Source organism: Gymnoscopelus braueri (assembly GCF_963280865.1).
Source record: "Gymnoscopelus braueri genome assembly, chromosome: 10".
Taxonomy (NCBI): domain Eukaryota; kingdom Metazoa; phylum Chordata; class Actinopteri; order Myctophiformes; family Myctophidae; genus Gymnoscopelus; species Gymnoscopelus braueri.
Window position 1 is genome coordinate 5,045,622 of NC_137611.1, and position 25,686 is coordinate 5,071,307.

The window sequence follows — 25,686 nt, forward strand, 5'->3', positions numbered from 1 at the left end:
TGAGGGATCACTATGTATGTGCATGTTGCATGAGTATTTTTATCTCATTTTCGCATTCATGTCGTTGATTCTGTTTAGACGTTACCGGCACACAGCATACCGGTCCTTCGCGAGATGGTGTTGGTTTTACCTGGGGAGAAACGTCCGCGTCGTCATCCCGTCGTGTGCGGTCAACAAAATAAAAGCTTCCTTCCCATCGGGAACCACAGGCGTCTGGCTGCCTCCACTGCAAATGGAATGATTTCTTTTTTTCACAAATAAATGACGATAATGAACAGAAAACTTGCCTTATTTTGCAGTTAAGATATTTATTTCAAATGCAACAGATTACTGTATGTTCCTGGTTGGGTTTTGTCATCTACAAGTTAACCCATTAAGGCCTGAGGTTCCGATTCTACAAAATGTCTTCTAAATCCTAATTGAAAAAACTTATGTTGCTATGTCAGTGGTGCTCAAACTTTTTCATGTCAAGGACCCCAAAACGATGTATTTGGCCGCGGACCCTCATCTCAAAATATTTAGTTCCAGCGACCCCCAGAAGCAAAGACTTGAGTTACAAATGTTTGCTGTAAAAATATATATATTCAAAGATTTGCAAAGATTTCACGATTTTTCAAAAATAGCAGATCTACAAGCTCATAGCGCGGCCGCGCTATGAGCTTGTAGATCTGCTATTTTTGAATAGCCAAAGTGTAAAATAATGTTTTTTTTTAGCTCAAATCAACAAATTACACAGATGCGTTCCAGCCAGGTCTTAAAGGCTTAATAAAACTTTCGGGCAAGTGGAGTATGCAGTATTCAGGTTGCCCGACAGGCAAGTGCATTCTGTCTTCATACAATATTATAATATAGGCTATTTATGAAGAACAATGCTACCTTTTTACAACTAGCAGTTGTACTCATTCTGTTGCCACTCTGACTGTTGACTGTTGCCACTCTGCAGCTATCGATTGGATTTCACATGAATTTGTTCTACATGCGTCAATTTCACCATCATTTTATAATGGAAAATCTCCTTTTCGGGCAAGTGGGCATGACCTTTGGGCAATTAGAACATGACCTGTAGTACAGGTACAGGTTACGACAATACGATATTGTCACAATATCGATAGAGGTATTTGTTATTGCCCAGACCCATTTGAAATAACATTTTATTTTACTGTCGTGCCACCTAGTGGCCCACCCCTCATGGGATTATATGACACCTTTTTAGCAATCATATCAACACCGCTCAACTCAAACCTAACCCTTTTAGGTTCTGGATGTAGCCTATACAAGTAGCCTAATATTAAAACTGCCATTGCACATTGTAACCACAAGGTGGAAACATGGCCTATACCACTATATTTCATTCCTCCCTCACCACCAGTGAGTGCATCGCAATGCTTTACTGGAAACATCTACAGCAAATGTTCCCCAAATGAAGCTTCAATGTTCATGAAAAAAAAAAAAAATACAGTGAGTTGACCTGGATGTATTTTGAATGAAGTTTGATTTTGGCAAAAATTATAGTCACAACTGTTTTGGTCTATATTGAGATCACGGTTATTTGACACTTATTTTGTAAACATCATAGATTTTTTTTTACTGAATATAGTTCTGAAAGCCTATACGAACCCCGACGTCAGAAGGATCATGTATTGCCCTTTACAATTAGATTCTTTGTTTGTCATCATCCATCTTTTCCCACGAGTGGTCAATCCAGCCATCTCTTTTCAGTAGTGGTGGAAAAAGTACTCCAATTTTTTACTTAAGTGATTGATTGATTGATGTACGGTACTTTATTTAGTAAGACATGAGAACATCAGTAGGCTACATGGAAGTACAAATTCACAATACAAGGTCTACTAAACTGGGAGACTCATTAAGCACTGAGCTTGTTTAAGATGAGATCCCCATGCACACAAATCATGATGAAATATAAGAGACAGACAGATATACACGCTACTATACAGAATGTCATACAACCAGCTTACAGGTTACTGGTATGAAGAGTGAAAAAATGTACAGGAGAAGAAATAAGGGGGGGGGGGGCAGGTTAAGACTTAGACAGGGGCCATTTTCGAATTGCAGCCTCCTGAAGGTGTATCTTTAGGGCAGTTTTGAAAGTGAGTAGGGTTTTACACTCCTTTACTCCTTTTGGTAAGGCATTCCACATTTTTGATGAATAGCATGATCCCAATGTTCTTGAAGACCAGGCCCATAGCAAGTTGCTGTACTCTGTCCTCAACCCTAAACCATCCAATCCTAGCAAAGTGAGCAGGGGTTAGATGGGTTTTGGGATTGAGGCCAAGAAGTAGCCTTACAAGTTTGTTTTGGGATGTTTGGAGCCTTGTTTTTAAGGCCTTGGAGGTGTTGTGATACCATGAAGTGCATGCATAATCATAATGACCTTGAATGAGGGCCCCTGCAAGAATCTTCAGAGTATTCTTACTGACTAGACGTCCAATCCTATACAAAAAGCGTATTCTTTGGTTGACCTTTTTGATCACTCTTTCGGCGTTTTTGTTACCGGAGAGGTTTACCTCCAAGATGGAACCCAGCCAGGTAGGTGATTTCCTCCTTTCTTTTGATGACATCATCACCCACTTTGATCGTGAAACTCTCAGCCTTGCTAAGGTTAGAACTGGACCCAAAGAGGATGGATTCAGTTTTACCCAGGTGTAATGAAAGTTTGTTGTCGGAGAGCCAGATGCAGATCTTGTTGAGTTCAGAGCTGAGAGTTTTCTCAACCTGCAGCCTGTCCCTGTCCGAGACCAGCAGAGCCGAGTCATCTGCGAACAGGAACAGTTTGCAGTCGCAAGCTGAAGAAATATCGTTCACATACTGTATATCAGGAACAGTAAAGGTCCTAGTTTATAAGTAAAAGTAAAAGTATCAATACTGCAATATAGAATTCAAAATTTACTTGAGGAAAAGTACAAAAGTATTGGCATCAAAATGTACTTTAAGTACCAAAAGTAAAAGTACTAATTATGCAGAATGTCCCATTTCAAGTTTTCAAATGTATACAATTATTTTGAAATTAGCAGATCTACAAGCTCACAATGTGTCGCATCGCGACGCATTGTGAGCTTGTAGGCTATTTTCAAATGGCAAAAATGGAAATTGTAAATACTCAAGTAAAGTACAAATACCTCAAAATTGTACTTAAGTACAGTACTTGAGTAAATGTACTTAGTTTACTTTACACCGTTGCTCTTTTCAGCGGTTGCTTAAGTAAATCTACTCTACTTAGTTACTTTCGACCACTGAATCCAGCCATCTCTTTTCAGTGGTTGGCTGGGTGTGTGACTGTGACTCGTCTATTAGGTTTATTAACCTTGGCAAGTTGGCATACAGGTCAGAGGTCATGGTCGTGGTGTCTCTGGTCTGGGTGGTGGTCATAGGTACAGAGGGAGTGGATGGAGAAGAACCTTCAAGTCCAGGATCCTCCTGGCTATTAACAGGTCCTGGATTCCCCATTGCTGGAAGCTATAGAGCAAAAAACACATCCTTTGACTTTCTTTCATAAAGTTTACCATCACTCACCCCCCCTCCCCCCGCCTTTTTTATATACAGTATTAAAGAGATAGTTCACCCCCCAAAAAATCTTTTTTTTCTATCGATTAGTCACCCCATGGAGATGGATATTGGATTTTTTTCCCCCACATTCCTAAGCCGATGATATGATGACCAGCGGACCGGTAGGCAGCAGTTCCGGTAGGAGACACAAAGGAGACTCTTTGTGTCTCCTACCAGAGCCGCTGCCGGTCATCAAATTATTGTCTTAGGAATGAGACATTAAAAAAAAATATCCATGAATTCAAGTCTCTATGGGATGACTGATCGATAGGAAAAAAGTCATTTTGGGGGTGAACTATCCCTTTAATCTGTGTGCTGTAACTGACTTTTCTTCAACTTTAACTTTAAACAAAAACAGTATTTTAAATGATTAGAATTTTTTCCCCAGTGCAACTGGCAAAGCTCAGGCAGTGATGATTAAAAAGTGATTTAACAGTCTTACCTGAAGAGAACCATATATTGTATTTGTCATGTCAATTCTTGCATTCCCTGAAAAAAATAAAATTGGTGCCAGTCAATTATGAATATGATACCCACTTTCTTTAATTTATTCACCCTCTTATAATAAGCCTTAATTTAGTGTTTTCAAACTATGCTTGAAAAAAACTATGCCTTCATGTTACTGCATTCACTTGCTACAGTATAGGCTACCTGTTCATCATGCCTTGAAGAATGGTGAAAAGTACATGCTGGAACTTACATTTGTTATAAATGCAGACAGCAATGAGAGCAGCTCCACATATGCCAACCACTGCAGCCACGCATCTCACAATAACGTATGGCAGTATTGACCTACGACCTGTGAACACACACAAGAGCCCGATATGACAAAATGTTTTTGATTCTTGATTTGACACATTTTCTGACAAAAGATATTTGTAAAATGACCTCCCTCTCTGTGTGTGTGTGTGTGTGTGTGGGGGGGGGGGGCACAACAACAGCAATGGCAGCGGCAACATTGGACTGAGCTGAGACTGCATGGGAAGACTGCATGTTTCCCTGCTGCGGACCATTCTGTCTCTCACTCTGTGTTCAGAAATGTTGCCTTAGAGCTAAGACGAGTGTATTGTTGTCTTTACTCTGAAAGCGAGGTTGCAGGTTTTACCATCTAAACTTAACCTCTCCATCTGGTTTCCAGGCAACCATGCTCCTCCTCCCTGTATACATCATGTCACAGCAAATAGCTGAAACCATGTCCCACATCTTAAATGGGTGCCATGTATACAGGGGACTCTACATAATTATGCATGACAGAATAGTGGATTTGATGTCAAAAGATATCTCTTCTATTTTCAGGTCCTCCATCATGCTGTATTTAGGCGTTCTACTGTGAAGCCAAGCATGTTTAGCCTGTGTAAAGATGACTCAGTGTTCTCTAACATTTCAGCTAACACCCCGGATGTCATTGTTGTTAACGAAAACCATAGGGAGGTGTTCATTCTCGAGGTCGGCTGTACAGCTTAGAGGAAGCCTTCCTAACCACAAGTGCTAAAATATCTTCAGCTACAGCAGACCACCTCACAGCTAGGCTACAGATGTAAACTTAGTTTGTTATCTTTGGTAGCATATAGTGCACGTGCACAAGTTGGTTGTGAGGTGCCTACAAATGGCCGGCCGGGCCAAACAGTTAGCAAGGTACTGCTCAATATCAGCTATTATAGGAAGGAAGCAGCTCAATTTGGAGGAGGCGTTGTTTCCTTTACCCATGTTTGTTGTCTGCTGTGTTTGACAAGTATGCCAACATTATTGTATGTAACAATGTTCTGCCTTATAGGCACTTTGTAACTGCATGACTTTTTACATCACTTGACAACATTTAGGATGTGCCAGAATGGATTGAGGGGGGGGGGGGGGAAGTCCCTGTGACATACTAGCATCATGTCCAGGGTGTGTACTGTGTACTTGTCAGTGTTGGAAAGTAAGTACATGTACTCAAGTACTGTACTTAAGTACAATTTTGAGGTATTTGCACTTGAGTATTTCCAATTTCCAATACTTTTACTTCTACTCCACTGCATCTCAGAGGCAAACATTGTACTTTTACTCCACTACAATTACTTGAAAACTTTAGTTACTAGTTACTTTATAGATGTTGATTATTATTACAAAACATACATTAACCACGTCAGCCCTAAATACATTTGGGCCATTTGGTCCGATCTACAAGCTTACAATGTGTCGGGATGCGACGCATTGTGAGCTTGTAGATCTGCTATTTTCAAAGGATTTTCTTTGACATTTTATACAGTTGAAAACGTGGGACATTCTGCATCATGAGTACTTTCTACTTTTGGTACTTTAAAGTACATTTTGATACCAATACTTTTGTACTTTTACTCAAGTAAATTTTGAATTCCGGACTATTTCTACATTGCAGTATTGATACTGAAGTAAAACATTTGAGTACTTTTTCCACCACTGCACTTCACCTCCTGAAATTGTCAGTTCATCTATTTGCTGCCAGCCTCAGAATAATGGCCGGTACTCTTGTTTTGAAAGTATTACATACAAAATGTATAATTTTTTTAAAAAGTGAAACATGTTTCACCTGAATCCAGTTGACACAGTTGAGGCGTAATCTGCTTGGTGTCGTTGCTCCCGCTGACCTGGTTGCTATGGTTACAGAAGATGACTGACCCCTCATCAGACAGGTAGACAGAGAGGTGACCGGTGGAGGTCGTGACCTCTGAACTCTCCCCTCCTCCCTGCTGAGAGCAGTTATGGTTGTTGTCACATGTAAAAGTATTTGTGACAGAGGAGTTCTGGCTGCTGCAGGTCACTGTCAGGTTACAGGAATCAGAGCTGGACCACACTGAGACCACGGCCAGATGTACTGGAGACACTGGATCTGAAAATGAAGTAGGGTAGTGGACATGAAAAGGTTTGAGGACCACTGACATAGAAACATATTTTTTTTTCAGAAAACTGTTAGGATTAGGATTTTTTAAGACATTTGTTGAATCCCCAGAGGCAAATATTTGAGTAACAAATGTTCGCTTTAAAAAAACATATATATTCAAAGATTTGCACAAATTTTCAAGTAAAAAAAAAAAGCAGATCTACAAAGCTTGCAGCGCGGCACTCGATGCAGCGCTATGAGCTTGTATATCTGCTATCTTTTTTAAAGGCCAAAGAAATCTAAAAATGACACAGATGCGTTCCCAGTCTTAATGGGTTGAGGAACATTAGAAACATGAACCTACCTTGAACGATCACATTGTACTGAGAAACAGTGATAACTTCATCTTTAGACACTATTGCTTGGTAAAGTCCACTGTCTTGTTGCTGTAGATTCTTCAATAGCAAAGAATAATTTTCCAAAGAAAAATCAACTCTTTCTTGTATTTTTTTAGTTTTTTCATCACTGAAAGTGTATTTTACAATATTCTTGTCGTTGAATTTCCACTTAAGTTTGTCAGGGTCTTGTATCAGGTCAGGTCTCTGGATGTGTAGACGTACATCCTGTCCCTTCAGAACATGCTCTTGCTTCACATCACTGGACACCACTGGGAATTAATTATTACTCATTGTTATTTTTTATATGTTGATGAATTGAATACATAGGACCCCAATGGAAACAAGACCGCAAGGACGTTTTCGGTGTTATCCTTTTGACTGTGTTTGAATGTACTTGTGCTGTTTTGCATTTTTGGCTAATAAAATATTCAATCAATCAACACAACATCAACATAATAGTAATGGTATAATAAACAGTGTACAAGATATAAATAAACAAATTGTCAATCTCCCAAGTCCCAACTATTAGTATTTCAGCTGAGGAAAAATAAATAAGGTAAAGCCATGTTTCAATTAGGCTTCATGGTTATGTCTACACTTAAACTATAGTAGGTTTCAACAACGTTAACAACCAAATATATATTATGATATTATGATATATATAAATATATAGATAGCAGCGGTGTAAAGTAACTACTTAAGTACAATTGTGAGGTATTTGTACTTATATTTGTACTTTACTTGAGTATTTCCAATTTCCAATACTATTACTTCTACTCCACTATATCTCAGAGGCAAATATTGTACTTTTTTCTCCACTACAATTATTTGAAAACTTTACTAGTTACTTTGTAGATTTGGATTATTATTTATTACAAAACCACTTCAACCCTACATACATTTCGGCCATTTGAAAATAGCTGATCTACAAGCTCCCAATGCCTCCCATAAGATGTTTATACATTTGAAAACTTGAAATGGGACATGAGTACTCGTACTTTTGGTACTTTAAGTACATGTTGATGCCAATACTTTTGTACTTTTACTCAAGTACATTTTGAATTCAAGACTTTTACTTGTAACAGAGTATTTTTTAGTAAAAGTACTAAATGAGAGTACTTTTTCCACCGCTGGCTTCATGGTTATGTCTACACTTCAACTATAGTATGTTTCAACAACAACGTTAACAACCAAATATATATTATGAATATAAATATATAGATAGGTAGGAGTTCATCATACCTGAAGCTATGCAGATGAGGAGTCCCACGACCTTAAATGCAGACATTCTCAACGCCATGCAAGCTGCTCTCCTCTGTGTAGGAGACTGCATGTAGAAAGGAAGTACTATGCACTTTCTCTTCTCATAAGTGCATGAATTGGTAGCCCACAGAGCTTTGTCCTGTTTAAACCACAACTTCTGGTTGTTGCAAATTGCCTTTGTATATGCCTATGAACTAGTTTTTGCAAAAGCAGTGGTGGAAAAAGTACTCAAATGTTGTACTTAAGTAAAAGTATCAATGCTGCAGTGTAGAAATATTACAAGTAAAAGTCCAGAATAAAAAAAATACTTGAGTAAAAGTACAAAAGTATTGGCATCAAAATGTACTTAAAGTACCAAAAGTAAAAGTACTCATTATGCAGAATGTCCCATTTCACAAGTTTTCAAAAAAAGAATCTTTTGAAAATAGCCGATCTACAAGCTCGCCATGCGTCTCATCGCGACTAATTGTGTGCTTGTAGATCGGCTATTTTCAAATGGCCAAAATGTATAGGGCTGAAGTGGTTAATGTATGTTTTGTAATAATGATCAAAATCTACAAAGTAACTAGTAACTAAAGATTTCACATAATTGTAGTAGAGTAAATCTACAATATTTGCCTCTGAGATGTAGTGGAGTAGAAGTAAAAGTACTTTGGAAATACTCCAGTAAAGTGAAAAATACCTCAGAATTGTACTTAAGTACAGTACTTGAGTACATGTACTTAGTACTTTACACCACTGATTATAACCAATCCTTAAACCAATAGGTCCTACTTATGGTTGTAAGGGATTTTGATAGACCTTAATGACAGAATTGTCTGGGTCTGCCCGCGGCAAAATGTATCTTGGTGCCCCCCCCCCTTCTTCTTCCATTTGAGGCTCTTAAAATAACCCAACATAGAGCCTCCCTCAGAATCACACACGATTTACGGGCTGCTTCTGTCTTAAAAGAGTGCAAGTTTGTGTGTTTGTCCCATTGTTTATATAAAGTCTGTGAGAACCAAATAACCAGGCAGTGGTAAGGTAAGTTTGTCTTTACTGTTCAACTAGAAACGTTACAAGTTGGAGCTCCATTCAACTGCATACAGGCAGCACACTCAAGTGAGACACTCCAGTAAGTAGTCTCTGTTCCTTTAAGTCTTAAAGGAACAGAGACTACTTACAGTACACAAATAGCCAACAACCATAACTGTGTGTAGTTAATACACAACAGTTTACTTAGAAATATTTATAAAAATCCAGCACAATGCTGTTGCTCAGCAGCATCAGCTTTTATTCAAATTGACAGATATGTTGGTCCCTCTGGACCTTCATAGTAGTAGATTTTATTTGGTCTGTAAGGCAGTTATATACATACACTCTTCTTTTCACTCTTTTTTTCCCCATCAATAATAATTACAATAATAGTAGTAATAAATAATAAATAATAATGATGGTAATACACAGACCAAAAGGTGTAGGCTGAAGCCTAAGCTTATTATGCCTACCCTTTGCACATGTTAATAAACATCATGCTAAAAGGAGATACTAGCATACTGGAGTAATACAAACACAAAACAACCAAAACAAAACAAAGATCAAAACATACAAGATGTTTTGACAGAAACGAGTACAAAAAAATAAATAATCAAAGTACAATCACTTGAATTTGCAAACAATAAGGAAGAGAAGAAAGCAATGAAAGGTGCAAGAAGTTTTTTTTTTTTGTCACCCGATGTTGTCTTTTTTATAGGACACGTATATATATATATATATATACACACATACATATATATATACACATTCATATATATATATACATATTACGATTATACTACACCTACATCCTCATTTTGTATATACAAATTAGAATATACTTCACTCTAAGGTTCTATATTTATTTATTACTTTTGATTTGTACATCTTTTTAAATTTATATATAGAGCTACAGTTTTTTAAATCGTCATCTAAACTATTCCATAATTTTACCCCTATTACCGATACACAGCTGTTTTTGTTATTTATTCTTGCGTTATTTTGTTTGAAAATGGCAGTTCCTCTGAGCTCATACTGGCTCTCTCTGGGGTGAAACAGTTCCTGGACACAGGTAGGAAGCAGATGATTGTGTGCCTTGTACATTATGATTGCGGTACTCAAGTCAACTAGATCCTGTAGTTTTAAAGTTTGAAAATCAATGAATAATGGATTTGTTGGGGCAAAGTAGTCTGATTTGCTTACAATTCTTAAGGCCTTTTTTTGAAGTAAAACTATTGATTTAATAACCGTTTTGTAGTTGTTCCCCCACACTTCCACACAATAACTCATGTATGGGAGTACGAGGGAACAGTACAATAAGTACAGTGACTTTTTGTTTAGTATTGGTTTCATTCTGTACATTACTGCAATGGTCTTCGCGTTTTCCAATTTACTTTACTGTCTATTGTAATACCCAAAAACTTAGTTTCAAATACGCGTTCTATTTCTACGTTATTAATCGTAATTTTAGCCCCTTTGGTAATTGGTCTATTACCAAAGATGATGAATTTAGTTTTACTTATATTAAGTGACAATTTGTTAAGGTCAAACCATTTTTTAAGTACTGACAGTTCATTTTGTACTGTGTCCAGGAGCTGGTCCAGGTCTTTACCGGAGCAACACAGACTGGTGTCGTCTGCAAAGAGGACACAGCTCATTTGATTAAAGATTTCACATATATCATTTGTGTACATTATGAACAGTCTTGGACCCAGGACTGAGCCGGTGTTCATCAGTGTGTTGTTCACAAATTAGAAAGGAAATATTAAAAATACAATAAAATTCCCCATCAATAAAGTCCACACAGTCAGGTAACAGGAATCAGGGCTGGAGGACACTGGGGCTCCTGCCTGGTCTGCTGGGGTCACTGCATCTGGAACAAATATGAAGGTCTTTATTTAACATTTTTACTTTTACTTCTTTGAACTTGGCCTCCTCCTGTCTTTCCTCTACACCAAAGCTCTTAGCTAAAAAGAGCTGATCTACAAGCTTGCATTGCGACGCATCGTGAGCTTGTACATGTAGATGTAGGCTACTATCTTTTACTAGGGTTTGTGTGACCTCTGTTTTGGGGGCAGTATAATGTTAATGTTTATCAGCAGTCTAAAAGTGAAGAAAAGGCTGCACACTGCTCACAGCCACATGCAGGGTAATTTAACCCATTAAAACCAAGAACGCATCTGTGTAACCACTTTAACCATTAATTTTATACTTTGGCTATTCAAAAATAGCAGATCTACAAGCTCATATCTGCTATTTTTGAATAGCCAAAGCAATCTAAAACTGACACAGATGCGTTCCCGGTCTGAATGGGTTAATGATAACCAACGTTTTGACCTGGAATGGTCTTCATGAGGGATTGAATGTTTAGCAGCAGCAATTGAATGGTTCACACAGCACTGATGATTTTTATTTTATTTCCTTTCCAGTGTATTCAGTACACACACTGACACAGCAGTGATATCAGCACAGCTTGGTGCTAATGGACTAACCCACCATTTTATTTGGAGGTATTTGGCCTCTATGTGTCCTAACCAGATGGCATGTGGTTCTCCAAATGGGGAAAAGGAACTCATGCAGCAACATTTTATTTTATTTATTAAGAAATTTCACTAGAGGATAAGCCCTTTGCCCTTGAGATGGGGCGTATGGGGGGGGGGGGGGGGGCTTTCTTTTACATTTCTCTTCATTCTCTCTATTTTCTCTTATGTTTTAGTGAAGAGGAAAACAAGAGAAGCTAACCCCAGATGCACCAAACCGTCTTAACATCCAAATCTGTTCTCACCCACGTGCTGAATGATTTTATCGATCACTAATGTTAAGAATGTGATTTATATAGCACATAGAATAGGTTTAGTTATTACCTTACATTTGTCAAAAAGCTTCTAAAACAGACATTTGAAGTGTACTTGTATTTGGACATATTTTCATAACCATTATACTATTTGATAGTGTCAAAGCAGAGGCCATTTTGTTGCTTAAACAGAAACGTCCATGTTTTGGATTACTTAAAAGGAACCTACCTTCAATGTTCACATTATACTGTGCAACAGGTACGTCATCAAGTTCTATTTCTATTATTGCTTGGTAAAGTCCACTGTCACTCTTTTGTAGATTCTTCAACAGCAAAGAATAATTGTCCTCCGAAAGATCAACCCTTCCTTTGTAATTTGCATAGATTGTTTTATTTTTGCCACTGAAAGTATATTTTGCTACTAAGATCCTGGTGTTGAACATCCACGTAAGGTCTTCAGCGGCTTGTATCAGGTCAGGTCTCTGGATGTGTAGACGTACATCCTGTCCCTCCAGAACATGCTCTTGCTTCACAACACTGGACACCACTGGAAATCACAAAATGTTTTCAGCATTATACACAAAATGTTATACTATAAAGTATAAAACAAAATGTTATACTCTAAACGGTCAAACTAAATGTTATACTCTAAAGGGTAAAACAAAATGTTATAGCCTACTATAAAGTATAAAACAAAATGTTATACTCTAAAGGGTAAAACTAAATGTTATACTATAAAGTGTAAGGAAAAAATGGGAAAAAAGGAGAGAAAAAAGGAAGGAATCAAAAACAAAAAAGGTATCTACGTATTTACAATATAGCAACACGTTTTTTGTTATCCTTTTATGTAGTGGTGTAAAGTAACACCGTACGTACAATTTTGAGGTATTTTACTTTACTGGAGTATTTCCAATTCACTACAATTATTTGAAAACTTTAGTTACTAGTTACTTTGTAGATTTTGATTATTATTACAAAACATACATAACCACTTCAGCCCTATTATAGGGCTGAAGAAAAAAAAACACAAAAAAGTATATAGGTATAAAATAAATGTATATAGGCTATATACATTTCGGCCATTATTGAAAATAGCAGATCTACAAGCTCAATGCGTTGCGATGCAACGGGACGCAGCATAACCCCACGTTTGCAACTACTTTCGCCTGCTAGTAGTGATACTAAGTTAAAAAGAAATAGTACTTTTTCCACCACTGCTAATAAAGTATTCAATCAACCAAAAAAAAAGCATATCCATCCGTGCAGTTTGTAGGCCTACATGAGGTTTAGACATAAGGTGCATGAGCAGCTGATATAAACTGTTCATGATATACATGTGTCAAGTTCAACCACATATAAGTAAGTCCACAAAAGGTCACTTTTAGGTCCATGAGGAAAAGCAAAAGTCCAAAACCAGTGATGTGCATTATAGCTGAAGTTTAGACGCATTCATATAATTTTGAGGTTTATTTTACCTGAAGAAGCTGCCATGATGCAGATGAAGAGTCTCACGTGAAATGCAGACATGCTCTCTGTAGAAATCTGCATGTAAAAACAAAACAAAACAATTATGTGCTGTCCTATTTTAGTATTAGTTGGCTACACAGCTTCCACTCTGCTCTGTGACCACATCGTGTTTTCTGCTTCTCTGCTCTGCAGACTGTCACGGTCAAGTGGTGGAAAAAGTACTCATATTATTTACTTAAGTAAAAGTATCAATACTGCAATGTAGAAATACTCTGTTACAAGTAAAAGTCCGGAATTCACAATCTACTTGAGTAAAAGTACAAAAGTATTTTCATTAAAATATACTTAAGTACTGAAAGTAAAAGTACTCATTCTGTAGAATGTCCCATTTCACAAGTTTCCGAATGCATAAAAATGCTTTGAAAATAGCAGATCTAAAAGTTTCTAAATTGTTATTTTGATCAACGTTTGCCTGCCATCTCTCCTAATGGTAGGCTATCAACATCTATATATAATAACAAAATCGATAACAAAATATTCTACGTTTTTCTACGTTCAAATACCGAATAAGTAATGGACCTAGATATACTCAGAGGTGGACAGTAACGGAGTAAATTTACTTGAGTACTGTACTTAAGTACAGTGGCCATATAATTTCATGTGTCTGTGTAGTCCATGGACCACTGGTTGAGAAACAGTGGGATGTATCATGGAACAGAGGCGTATGGTCATTGGGGCCAATAATACAAATCAACATAACAACATTAGCAGCTCATTTGCATTCGAATTTGCATTCGGCTCATATGCATTCGGCCGAATTGTTAATGAGTGGCCATCAGAAAACCAGTTTTGCCGTCAAACCGGTTTTCAATGGACTTATCAGCCATTGTTGCGCGATTCTGGCCCGGTCAACGTTACCGTCACCATACGCTGCTGTCATGGAATGTTTGCATTCAGTAGCAAGTGTTAGCAAAGCACTAATCTTAGCTCTAATCTCATCCAACACAACAGTGGTCCCCAGGTTGATTCTTAATCAGGGTGGTGGTCCCTGGTTCACAATCAGTTGAAAACCCCTGCTATAGAGCACCAAAAGCACTGCCATGGGCCCCGTGAAGCAGAGATCAAAGTAAACATCAAAGGCAAACACACAGGTATTTACACACACACACACACACACACACACACACACACCACCCCCCCCCCCACCCCCGGATTGAATTACAGCCACAGCAGCTTCTCCTATGAGAATGAACTGTACGGAACCACTGACTGACAAGAAGCAGCAATACATCAACTTTTACTGTGCATGGCACCCCTGTGTGTGTGTGTGTGTGTGTGTGTGTGTGTGTGTGTGTGTGTGTGTGTGTGTGTGTGTGTGTGTGTGTGTGTGTGTGTGTGTGTGTGTGTGTGTGTGTGTGTGTGTGTGTGTGTGTGTGTGTGTGTGTTGCTGTTAGTGACAGCCATAGCTCCTACAGTTCTGATCACATTCCGGTCATGGACCTTCCTCAGGCATGACCGAAATATTACCTTTTTAATAATACAAGTGTTCTCTCTATTGAGCGAGTAAAGACAGTGTGCAGGTTTTCCGGTTTTATTGTATCGTCTGCTGTACCAACACACCTGTTCTTGAGCTTCAAGGACAACTTTGTTTATGTTTGTTTTAGCTTGTAATTAAAGTAAATAAAAGATGAGTGTTCATTTTTTTCATTTACTGCTTTCTATAGTTTTAGCAATTTTCACGATCTTTTTTATAGTGCATTCGGGCAGGTGGCTAAATACGTCTTACACAATAATCCGGTGATTTCTTTATTATTATTTACAGAAGCTCTTCTAGCCCCCAATAACTCACATCTGACCATCAAAGACCACGGGACCTTTTTTATTGTGTAAAAGAAGACATATTTAGCCTAAATAATGTCTATCTTTTACTTACTTTAATTACAAGCAAAAAATTAAACCTTGGTTGTAAAAAAACGAAGTTGCCCTTTAAACCATTCAATCCGGGAACGCATCTGTGTCACTTTAGATTTCTTTGGCCATTCAAAAATAGTGCCACGCTATAAGCTTGTAGATCTACAATTTTTTTAAAGAAAATTGTGAAAATGTGTGCAAATCATTGAATGTATGTTTTTTAAAGCAAAGCATACAAGCAACATTTTTAACTGAAATCTTAGCTTCTGGTGGATTCTACAAGTCTTCTAAATCCTAACATTTTTTAAAAACTTATGTTGCTATAATATCAGTAGTTTTCAAACTTTTTTCATGTCAAGGACCCCCAAAATGATTTGTACTTGTCTGCGGACCCCCCCCCCCCCCCCCCCCCCCATCTCAAAATATGTTGTTCCAGGGACCCCCCAGAAGCAGAGATTTGAGTTAAAAATGTATATATATATATATTCAAAGATTTGCACACATTTTCACGATAAAAAAAAAAATCTGGATCTGCTATTTTTGAATAGCAAAGAAATATAAAGTGACACAGATGTGTTCCCGGATTGAATGGGCTAAAACCAGGTGTGCAAAAATGTTGGTTTACCTTAATGTCAGACACAAATAGTAAACTTGAACCTTGAAAGGGTTGAACAGCCCTTCAGATTTGATCAAAGACTTGGCTACGACCTTTGTCTATGGATTCAACTCATGTCAATCAGGGATGTATAAAGCTTTATAGACAGATGCGTTGAACCCTGTGCTACACTGCCTGGTAGGCTGGTACTGTAGACATCTTTCTGCTTCAAGGGTGATTGATTGGTCTTCCACCAAAGTCTCATTTGAATGAAGTGCACCGTGCCAAGACATGGAAATGAGCCCCATGCGGTCTTGCAGAGGATGTATGTACTACACTGTAGTAACTACAGTATAATGGAGTAATTCTCTCAACAACCTCCACACATTATTTCCACCAGCGTATGATGATGTGGAGAATGTCTGCCAGCAGCATCTGGCAGCGTGGTGTGAAGCAGGCACAAAGACCTGTGTGTTGCTGCTCTGCTGGAAGTAGACAGACTGGTATGAACTATATTTCTGACACATGGAGGGTTATTATACTGTATATTATTAGTTTAATTCCTGTCAACAGCTTGAAGTGACGGGGAGACTCATTTTCTAGGTCTCTGAAGTATTTGCTGGAGATGTGTGTGCGTGCGTGCGTAAAGAGAGAGAGAGAGAGAGAGAGAGAGAGAGACGCAGAGAGAGACGCAGAGATGGGGGGCGGGGTAAACAGAGGCAGATGTCCAAACGTGAGTGGTTCGAAAGACCAGGACTGGGAAATATGCGGTGCCGTGTGGGGCCTGGGCCATAATTCAAACTCAACTCTCACATGCTCACAACAGTCATTATCGCCAGCAATATAGTTGCAAGGCGTTGTGAGCTTGTAGATCTGCTATTTTCAAAAGATTTTTTTACATTTTGAAAACATGAAATGGGACATTTGTGCATAATGGCTACTTTTACTTTTGGTACTTTAAGTACATTTTGATGCCAATACTTTTCCACTTTCTACTCAAGTACATTTTTTATTCTGGACTTTTACTTGTAAGTATTTCTACATTGCAGTATTGATACTTTTACTGTGTGCGTGTGTCTGAGTGCGCGCTCGCAAGCAGTATCAACCCATTTAGGCTCATTAATTGTGGTTCACTATTCTCCCGATGTGAATGCCAAGTATTGTAATAATGACTCTAAAACAAGACTAATATCTTACCTGTGTGTGTTCCCTGGCTGTGAGAATAGTTCAGCCAAAGGGTTTATAATCATAAAGTCCTGACAGAAAATTCACTCACAGATCCGTGATTTCATACCCCCCACTTTTTGAAAAAAAAATAAAAATATAATATATATATATATTTTTTTTCGATAATAAATCGGTAAAATCAGGCAAAAATAAGAATTAAATAACCTATTTTTGAAAATACAAAATACGTTTACATTTGACAGTTACAAATGTTCGCTTGAAAAAAATATTCAAAAAAATTATATTCAAAGATTTGTAAAACTTTTCACGATTCTTCAAAAATAGCAGATCTACAAGCTCATAGCGCGGCGGCTCGGTGCCGCGCTATGAGCTTGTAGATCTGCTATTTTTGAATAGCCAAAGTATAAAATAAGGGGTATAGTCCACCGAAAGTCCATCCCCCCCACCTTCTGAGAGCCTGTGACCTCCCTGCAGGTTGGTAAAATAGTAGGGGGTACTAAGTGAAAAATCGATACGCGGCGGATAAAAGCATGAAATTTGATACAGATGTCCCTTGGGTCATCCTAAAACATCCTAGAAGGGGTGCCCAAAAAAATCTTAAACAGGAAGTGAGTTATGGACAAAATCCAAAATGGCCACCTAAACTGTTGACCGTTGACTCAAAAGACACCAAAATAATCTCCAAAAAGCATAAAATGTGGCACACATGTCCTTTGGGTCATCCTAAGACATCCTAGAAGGGGAGCCCAAAGAAATCTGAAACAGGAAGTGAGTTATTGACCAAATTGAAAATGGGCGCCTAGTGTTGTCGATTGACTCAAAAGACAACTAAATAATCTCCAAAAAGTATAAAATGTGTCACACATGTCCCTTGGGTCATCATAAGACATCCTAGAAGGGGTGCCCAAAAAAGTCTTCAACAGGAAGTGAGTTATTGACTAAATTGAAAATGGCCGCCTACAGTGTTGGCGATTGACTCAAAAAGCCTATAGAATCTCCAAAAAGTATACAATTTGGCACATATGTCCCTTGGGTCATCCTAACACATCCTAGAAGGGGTGCCAAAAATAATCTGAAACAGGAAGTGAGTTATTGACTAAATTGAAAATGGCCGCCTACAGTGTTGAAAGATGATGCAAGATACCTACAGAATCTCATAAAAGCATGAAATGTGGTACAAATGTCCCTTGGGTGATCTGAACGCATCCTACAAGGGGTGCCCAAAAAGGTTTTAAACAGGAAGTGACCGCCTAAAAGCAGTTGACACAAAAGAAAACATAAGGGGACGTCATAAAAGTGTATAATTTGGTACGTACATTGAGTGCTTCTTAATATATCCTAGAAGGGGTTATTTATTTGTTTGCTTGTTTATTAAACTTTTTAGGAAGGGACCATGTTGAAGAAATTCTAAATGGCTGTTTAAACAGTTGACCATGGCAGTCTGCATATTATGCAGACTCAATACGACAGGTTATGCAGTGCATAACTTGCCGTATTTTGTAGTCTACCTTCTGTTTTCATTTCTACATCACTTATTTATTTTACTTTCTGCATAATTTTTTTATTGTACTCTTTGAATCTTCTTTATTTATCTAACTCTCTGCATATTCTCATTTATTTTACTCTGCATCTTATCTTACTCTGCATATTCTTATTTTACTCTCTGCATCTTATTTATTTTGCACTCTACATCTTCTTGCTTGTTTTACACTCTATCTTCTCATGTATTTTCTTCTTGATCATTACTGTTTTTTTGTGATTAGTGTTTAGTAACTACATGTATTCATGTGTGCCATTTCGCAATTACCAGCACATTGGCATAATGCTCTGCAAGGTAACCCAGCATCCCGGCATCTACACTTTCTCGAACAGAAGGGCTCAGCTTTGCAGCCACACTTGAGTTCTCTACAAACTTAAGCAGCCTCTGGCAAGAGTGTCCATAAAGGTGTCCACGAATCAGCGACTTTAATTTATTTGTCAGGAGATGGTAGAGATTGCATAGCTTTCAGGCTTCTGGACCAAATGCTAGATTGGCAGCTCGATTTGAATATTGTAGCAGTGCAGCCCGTGTGGGAGGAGTGTTTTCCATTGAGAGACTATTCAAACTTTTTTTGGCACCCCTTAGGATGCATTCAGATCACCCAAGGGACATTTGTACCAAATTTCATGCTTTTATGAGATTTTTTATGAGTGTCTTTTGCATCATCTGTCAAGACTGTACACAGCCATTTTCAATTTAGTCAATAACTCACTTCCTGTTTCAGATAATTTCAGGCACCCCTTCTAGGATGTCTTAGGATGACCCAAGGGACATGTATGCCATTATGAGATTCTTTAGTTGTCTTTTGAGTCAATCGACAACACTGTAGGCGGTCATTTTCAATTTTGTCAATGACTCACTTCCTGTTTAAGATTTTTTTGGGCACCCCTTCTGGGATGTCTTGGGATGACCCAAGGGACATGTATGCCAAATTGTATGCTTTTATGAGATTCTTTAGTTGTCTTTTGAGTCAATAGATAACACTGTAGGCGGCCATTTTCAATTTTGTCAATAACTCAGTTCCTGCTTAAGATTTCTTTGGGCACCCCTTCTAGGATGTCTTAGGATGACCAAAAAGACATGTGTGCCAAATTGTATGCTTTTATGAGATTCTTTAGTTGTCTTTTGAGTCAATCGACAACACTAGGCGGCCATTTTCAATTTAGTCAATAACTCACTTCCTGTTTCAGATTCCTTTGGGCACCCCTTCTAGGATGTCTTAGGATGACCTAAGGGACATATGTGCCAAATTTTATGCTTTTTGGAGATTCTTTTGGTGTCTTTTGAGTCAACGGTTTAGGTGGCCATTTTGAATTTTGTCCATAAGTCACTTCCTGTTTAAGATTTTTTTGGGCACCCCTTCTAGGATGTTTTAGGATGACCCAAGGGACATCTGTATCAAATGTCATGCTTTTATCCGCCGCGTAACGATTTGGCCATTTTTTGTGCTTAGTACCCCCTACTAAAAGTGACTATAACAGTTTTGCCCTCTCAGTCCTTTGAGCGAAAGAAGCACCGCCCCTACTGGATCACTGCCCGCGCAGCATAACTGTCACACCATGACTTCGCCCCTCCCGTTTGTATACGCCTAGCCTACGCCTACTCGTATCTCCCGTATTGTTCAATAAAAAGCATTTTAATCCGATCGCCGGCCATTTTCTCCGATACTTTCAACCATGCGACAGTAATGGTTTTGATGCCAATACTTTTGTACTTTTACTCAAGTATTTTTTTATGCTGGACTTTTACTTGTAACAAGAGTATTTCTACATTGCAGTATTGCTACTTTTACTGTGTGAGAGTGTGTGTGTGTGTGTGTGTGTGTGTGTGTGTGTGTGTGCGCGTGCGTGCGCGTGTGTCTGAGCGTGCACTCGCAAGCAGATAATAGAGCACCGAAGTCCTGACGTGACTCGTTCATCCCCAGGTTTGCGGAAGTAATTTCTCTATGGAGAATAACATTGGGTCATCTTAGAATCGTCTCATATAAGAATTGTGGTCCAAAAATAAACACCGCGTGTCGGCGTTATTGTCAGGGAGGGGGTTCTGTATCGTTTATGATAGTCAGTCACTTATATTTGATACAGTCTGTTTCTGGCGAAAATTTAACTAATTTGGCGGAAGTAACATTAGCGTTTTTTCACCGTCAGTTGATGCTTCATATCCATAAGAGTCAACACGCCGGGGTCATTTGTTTATTTTTGGAACACAGTTCTTATTTGACGCGATATTAAATACGTCTATGGGATTCAGAACGGGGGTGGAAAACTGCGAACCAGGTAGACAAACAAAGGATGTGTAAATGACGTCAGACTTCGGCGGTCTATAGGCAGCATCTATTAATAGAATAATATTATAAACTCATCTAGTCAGGTTAAAGTCACCAAACACACTAGACTACAGCATTGTGTTTCACTATTCTCCCGATTTAAATAACAAGTATTGTAATAATGACACTAAACCAGTATTAAGTCTGACCTGTGTGTGTTCCCAGGCTGTGAGTTCAGATCCAGTTGCTGCCGGATTCTCAGCTGCTGCCGATGTTACTGGTGTGTTGTCTAACTGCGTTTTGCCAGTCAGCGCACTGAAGTAACACAAGAACAAGAAAACTCACAATCACGACACGATGATGATCGGATGATCTTCCGCAAATGCCAAGTTAACTAACGTTAGATAGTTGTTGCCTGTTGCTGAGTTAACCATTATTATCGATATTTATAGACGCTAAGTTTGTTTGAAGCAAGTGACTGACCTCTCCTTGTGCTTGTTATGGAGGTGACGGAGAAAGTTGCTTGTCGTGGATCCTTTTTCTTTTATGACCTTCCCACACTCTTTACATGTTGCTGTTCGGTCGATTCCATGTTGTACGAAGTTTTTATAGGCAAAGTTTATAATGAACGGCACCACAGCAGCTGGAGTTGATGCAGCCGCACTGGTGCTCGCCATGTTTGTTTACGTTAATGAGCAACGCGTAGCAGCTTGACTTAGGAGACAGGGGAGTGGACGTTTTCGGGGCATTTCATTCATTACTGCGTCCAAAAAAATACATAAAATAAAGATTGTCCACGAGTCTTTGAGGCTCTCATTATTGGCTACTCGAGTGCGACTCGAGTCCGAGTCCCTAACTCGAGTCCCCATCTCTGATCTCGCGTAGCCAGACAGTTTAATTCGGTTAATTCGGTACAAAAAATGTATACTCCATGAAGTGTATATGTGTGGCAAAAAGGAAACGTTGCAGGTTTTTTTTTTATATATATATATATATATATATATATATATATATATAAGCTCATAGCGCGGCACCGAGTGCCGCACTATGAGCTTGTAGATCTGCTATTTTTGAAAAATATAGATTTTTTTTTTCCCCAAAAAAACTGTTAGGATTTAGAAAACTTTTTAAAGAATCGCCTCAGGTCTTAATGGGTAAAGATAGGCAATAATACTATTGCACGGGCAAAACAATCAACCCAGAACAATGTAAAAATGAGAGGTTATTTATTTATTTTCTCTCTTGTGCAGGTTATGAAAAAATGTGCAGACTCACCAGAACCAGAGGCTTCGTGCATCACCCTACACCCTGGCTTCTATGCAGTGTGCCTGAGCCCATGGCTTCAGCAGCACGAGCACGACAACATGGTCCAGCAGTACGGTCCCTTTGATCAGAATTTCACAGATGAGGAGTGAGTATGAATAACGATTATGTTTCTGTAAGCCGTTGTTGTCCATTTCCTCTTGGTATCAAATCAATGCTTGTCAAACCATTTCACCTTTTATGATGTCATCAAAATACATATAAGTTCTGTCCCAATTCAAGATCTTCATTATTGTCTTGCATTGCTCTTATTCACTTTGATTGATCGATTGGATATTTTATTAGGCAAAATGTAAAACAGCACAGTTACATTTAAAATACTTTGTCTAAAAAACAGGGGTCTTCAAGGTTTTTCAGGCCAAGGACCCCCTAGCTGAAGCAGGGACCCCCCACTATATTGTATAAAATCGTGTTGCAGATTCAACGTTTTCTTTTACGGTACTTGTTCTACCATTTTTCCCTCTACAGTACCATACCTCTTTGCCAAAAATAGCAGATCTACAAGCGAGGCGTTGTGAGCTTGTACATTATATTACATTACAGTCATTTAGCAGACGCTTGTATCCAAAGCCACAATAAGTGCATTCAACATAGGTGGGGAACGAAACTAGTAATCACCAGAAGCATTAAGTGTATTCTCTTCTAAAACAAGCAACTAAGAGTATACCTAGCGCTAAAGTAAAAGTGCAACATATCAGCTACCTACTTTCATAAACAGATGAGACAAAGTAGGAAAATCAAATGAGCAAGAGCTAAAACAAATAAGTGTAACGAATAAACAAGATCCAATAAAACAAAGCAGGAGTTCGTACAACTTGTAGATCTGCTATTTTTGGCTAAAGTTCTCCTCAGAAAAGGGACGCTAGGGTTCAACTGGTTAATGCAAAAAAGAGAAAAAATCATGTCACACAAAGATTTGGCGGCCCCCCTGTAGTAACTCTGAGGACCCCCTAGGGGTCCCGGACCCCCTGTTGAAGACCCCTGGTCTAAAAGGTCAGTTCAAAAAAGTCTTTGCGGTCTTGTTTCCAATGAGGTCCTTGGTATTCAATTCATAGTCATATATATATAGTGGCACTACAGTTCAAATACAAACACAAAAATACAGAAAAAGATAACACTATGTACAAACAAAAAGCAGGAAAAAAATAATCAAGCTATATGTACAAAAAAAGGGTGGGGGGGGTCGTCTGTCTAACGCATACATAGGCAACTGGCGGCCCCGGGGCCACATGCGGCCCCCACCTGCACTTAATGCGCCCCGCAGGTTAATATCGTATATATTCAGCTGTTACAATACCAAACATGCAAACATGACCCGCTTTAATTACTTCAGTCTATATTAGTAGCTTAATGACTAGAATAAAAATTCTATTGTCTTTTTTATCTCCAACGTATTTGTATTTAAGTTCAAAAAGTTAACTTAAGTATAACTAAATGCATTTGAAATTAAATTAAAATGTAACTTTTCAGGATTCCAAAATAGCAAAAAAATAATCTGGATTCCAATTCAAAAGTAGCAAAAATAGCAGATCTACAAGCTCAAAACGCGTCGCATCGCGACGCGTTTTGAGCTTGTAGATCGGCTATTTTTGCTACTTTTGTGTGACATGGCGAAGTACGGCATTCAGTTCCGAAAAAAGTTAAAATAGGGAGATAAGAGGTGTCTGCCCAACAGTATATGCAATGTGGCCCTCTGGAGTGAGTGTGGAAATACAGTGGCCCTCTCCATCATCAAAGTTGCATCACCCCTGGTCTAACGGGAAAATAGTACTACCTCCTTTTTTTGGCCTCCTGAAAGGTGAATTTTCAGGGCTGTTTTAAACGAGCCCAGTGAACTGCACTTTTTGAGGGATCACTATGTATGTGCATGTTGCATGAGTTATTTTTATCTCATTTTCGCATCCATGTCGTTGATTCTGTTTTAGACGTTACCGGCACACAGCATACCGGTCCTTCGCGAGATGGTGTTGGTTTTACCTGGGGAGAAACGTCCGCGTCGTCATCCCGTCGTGTGCGGTCAACAAAATAAAAGCTTCCTTCCCATCTGGAACCACAGGCGTCTGGCTGCCTCCACTGCAAATGGAATGATTTCTTTTTTTCACAAATAAATGACGATAATGAACAGAAAACGTGCTTTATTTTGCAGTTAAGATATTTAATTCAAGTGCAACAGATTACTGCATGTTCCTGGTTGGGTTTTGTCATCTACAAGTTAATAAAACTTTCGGGCAAGTGGAGTATGCAGTATTCAGGTTGCCCGACAGGCAAGTGCATTCTGTCTTCATACAATATTATAATATAGGCTATTTATGAAGAACAATGCTACCTTTTTACAACTAGCAGTTGTACTCATTCTGTTGCCACTCTGACTGTTGACTGTTGACTGTTGCCACTCTGCAGCTATCGATTGGATTTCACATGAATTTGTTCTACATGCGTCAATTTCACCATCATTTTATAATGGAAAATCTCCTTTTCGGGCAAGTGGGCATGACCTTTGGGCAATTATAACATGACCTGTAGTACAGGTACAGGTTACGACAATACGATATTGTCACAATATCGATAAAGGTATTTGTTATTGCCCAGACCCATTTGAAATAACATTTTATTGTCTCCGCCGGAGGCGGAGAGTATGTTTTCGCTTCGTCCCGCTGTGTGTCCCCCTCCCCCCTAGCCAAGCTAACATTGGTCAAGCTCCACGTGACACGTGACAATATGTTGACACCAATGCTTTTGATTGGCTAGAGGGACGCATGACGAAATAAAATCCTATAAATAGGTGTGTCACTTCAAAATGCCATTTATGTTTTTTGAAGTGAGGTAAGACAGGATCAATCAGTCTTGATTGGAACAGTACCTTCCAGTACAAATCACCAGAGGTGTGTGTCCCTCTGAGAACACCTAGCATTGGTCAGTTTCACGTGACATCACAATATGTAATATAAATATATAAATAGCTTAGACAGGAGAGGCTGAGATCACACAATGAAACTAACTCCCATTACGCAAACTGAAGAAGCAGCAAATCATCATCTGAAACCTGATGAAGAAGCAAAGGCGCAGAAGGCCAAAGCTAAGAAACGGAGAGAAAGAACACTAAACAGAGACAAAGAATCCCTAAATGACGAGCCACAAATCTCATTAGATACAGTAGATACATGTTCTATTTTAAGTAAGAATTAGAACATTCCTAGAGAACTATGGTTAAAGATAGGGTAAGTGATTTCATTTGATTAAAATAGCACACGTCTGCTGGCGGAGACTTGTGCGCCGAGGAGCACATTTTCTAGTTTTACTGTCGTGCCACCTAGTGGCCCACCCCTCATGAGATTATATGACAAATTTTCAGCAATCCTATCAACACCCCTCAACTCAAACCTAACCCTTTTAGGTTCAGGATGTAGCCTATACAAGTAGTCTAATATTAAAACTGCCATTGCACATTGTAACCACAAGGTGGAAACATAGGCCTATACCACTATATTTAATTCCTCCCCACAGTTACCACCAGTGAGTGCATC

General features: G+C 38.7%; 3 protein-coding genes across 4 annotated transcripts in view; 1 reads left to right on the forward strand and 2 right to left on the reverse strand.

The window, feature by feature from the left end:
- LOC308094444 (uncharacterized protein) overlaps positions 1–24,234 on the forward strand; it is a 64,322-nt gene extending 40,088 nt beyond the window's left edge. The window contains exons 6-7 of one of the 2 annotated variants that reach the window (XM_080441099.1): positions 22,090–22,250; positions 24,088–24,234. The gene's annotated coding sequence lies outside the window, so the exon portion shown is untranslated. Of the gene's footprint in view, positions 1–78; positions 222–22,089; positions 22,251–24,087 lie in introns of those variants that run through there. The other variant, XM_080441100.1, reaches the window with a different exon arrangement.
- On the reverse strand, positions 3,235–8,134 carry LOC308092839 (uncharacterized protein; the record flags this gene model as incomplete). The annotated part of the gene is made up of 6 exons (XM_080438938.1): positions 3,235–3,474; positions 4,007–4,053; positions 4,265–4,363; positions 6,113–6,412; positions 6,768–7,070; positions 8,044–8,134. 6 exons carry the CDS (start codon positions 8,132–8,134, stop codon positions 3,235–3,237), a joined length of 1,080 nt encoding a protein of 359 aa, XP_080295064.1.
- Positions 9,895–21,731, reverse strand: LOC308094443 (uncharacterized protein). Its single transcript, XM_080441097.1, has 5 exons — positions 21,323–21,731; positions 21,049–21,154; positions 13,348–13,414; positions 12,102–12,419; positions 9,895–10,951 (listed from the first exon to the last, which is right to left on the reverse strand). Exons 1-5 carry the CDS (start codon positions 21,514–21,516, stop codon positions 10,830–10,832), a joined length of 807 nt encoding a protein of 268 aa, XP_080297223.1. The 5' UTR covers positions 21,517–21,731; the 3' UTR covers positions 9,895–10,829.
- Positions 24,235–25,686: the final 1,452 nt, after the last annotated feature.

Bases quoted from the DNA above. Each gene is read 5' to 3' on its own strand.
- LOC308094443 (XM_080441097.1), bottom strand. From the start codon at position 21,516: ATGGCGAGCACCAGTGCGGCTGCATCAACTCCAGCTGCTGTGGTGCCG. The intron at 13,415-21,048 runs GTCAGACTTAAT...TTTTACATGCAG, and splicing joins CAGCCTGGGAACACACACAG to ATTTCTACAGAGAGCATGTC. The intron at 10,952-12,101 runs GTAGGTTCCTTT...TATTTGTTCCAG, and splicing joins GTATAATGTGAACATTGAAG to ATGCAGTGACCCCAGCAGAC.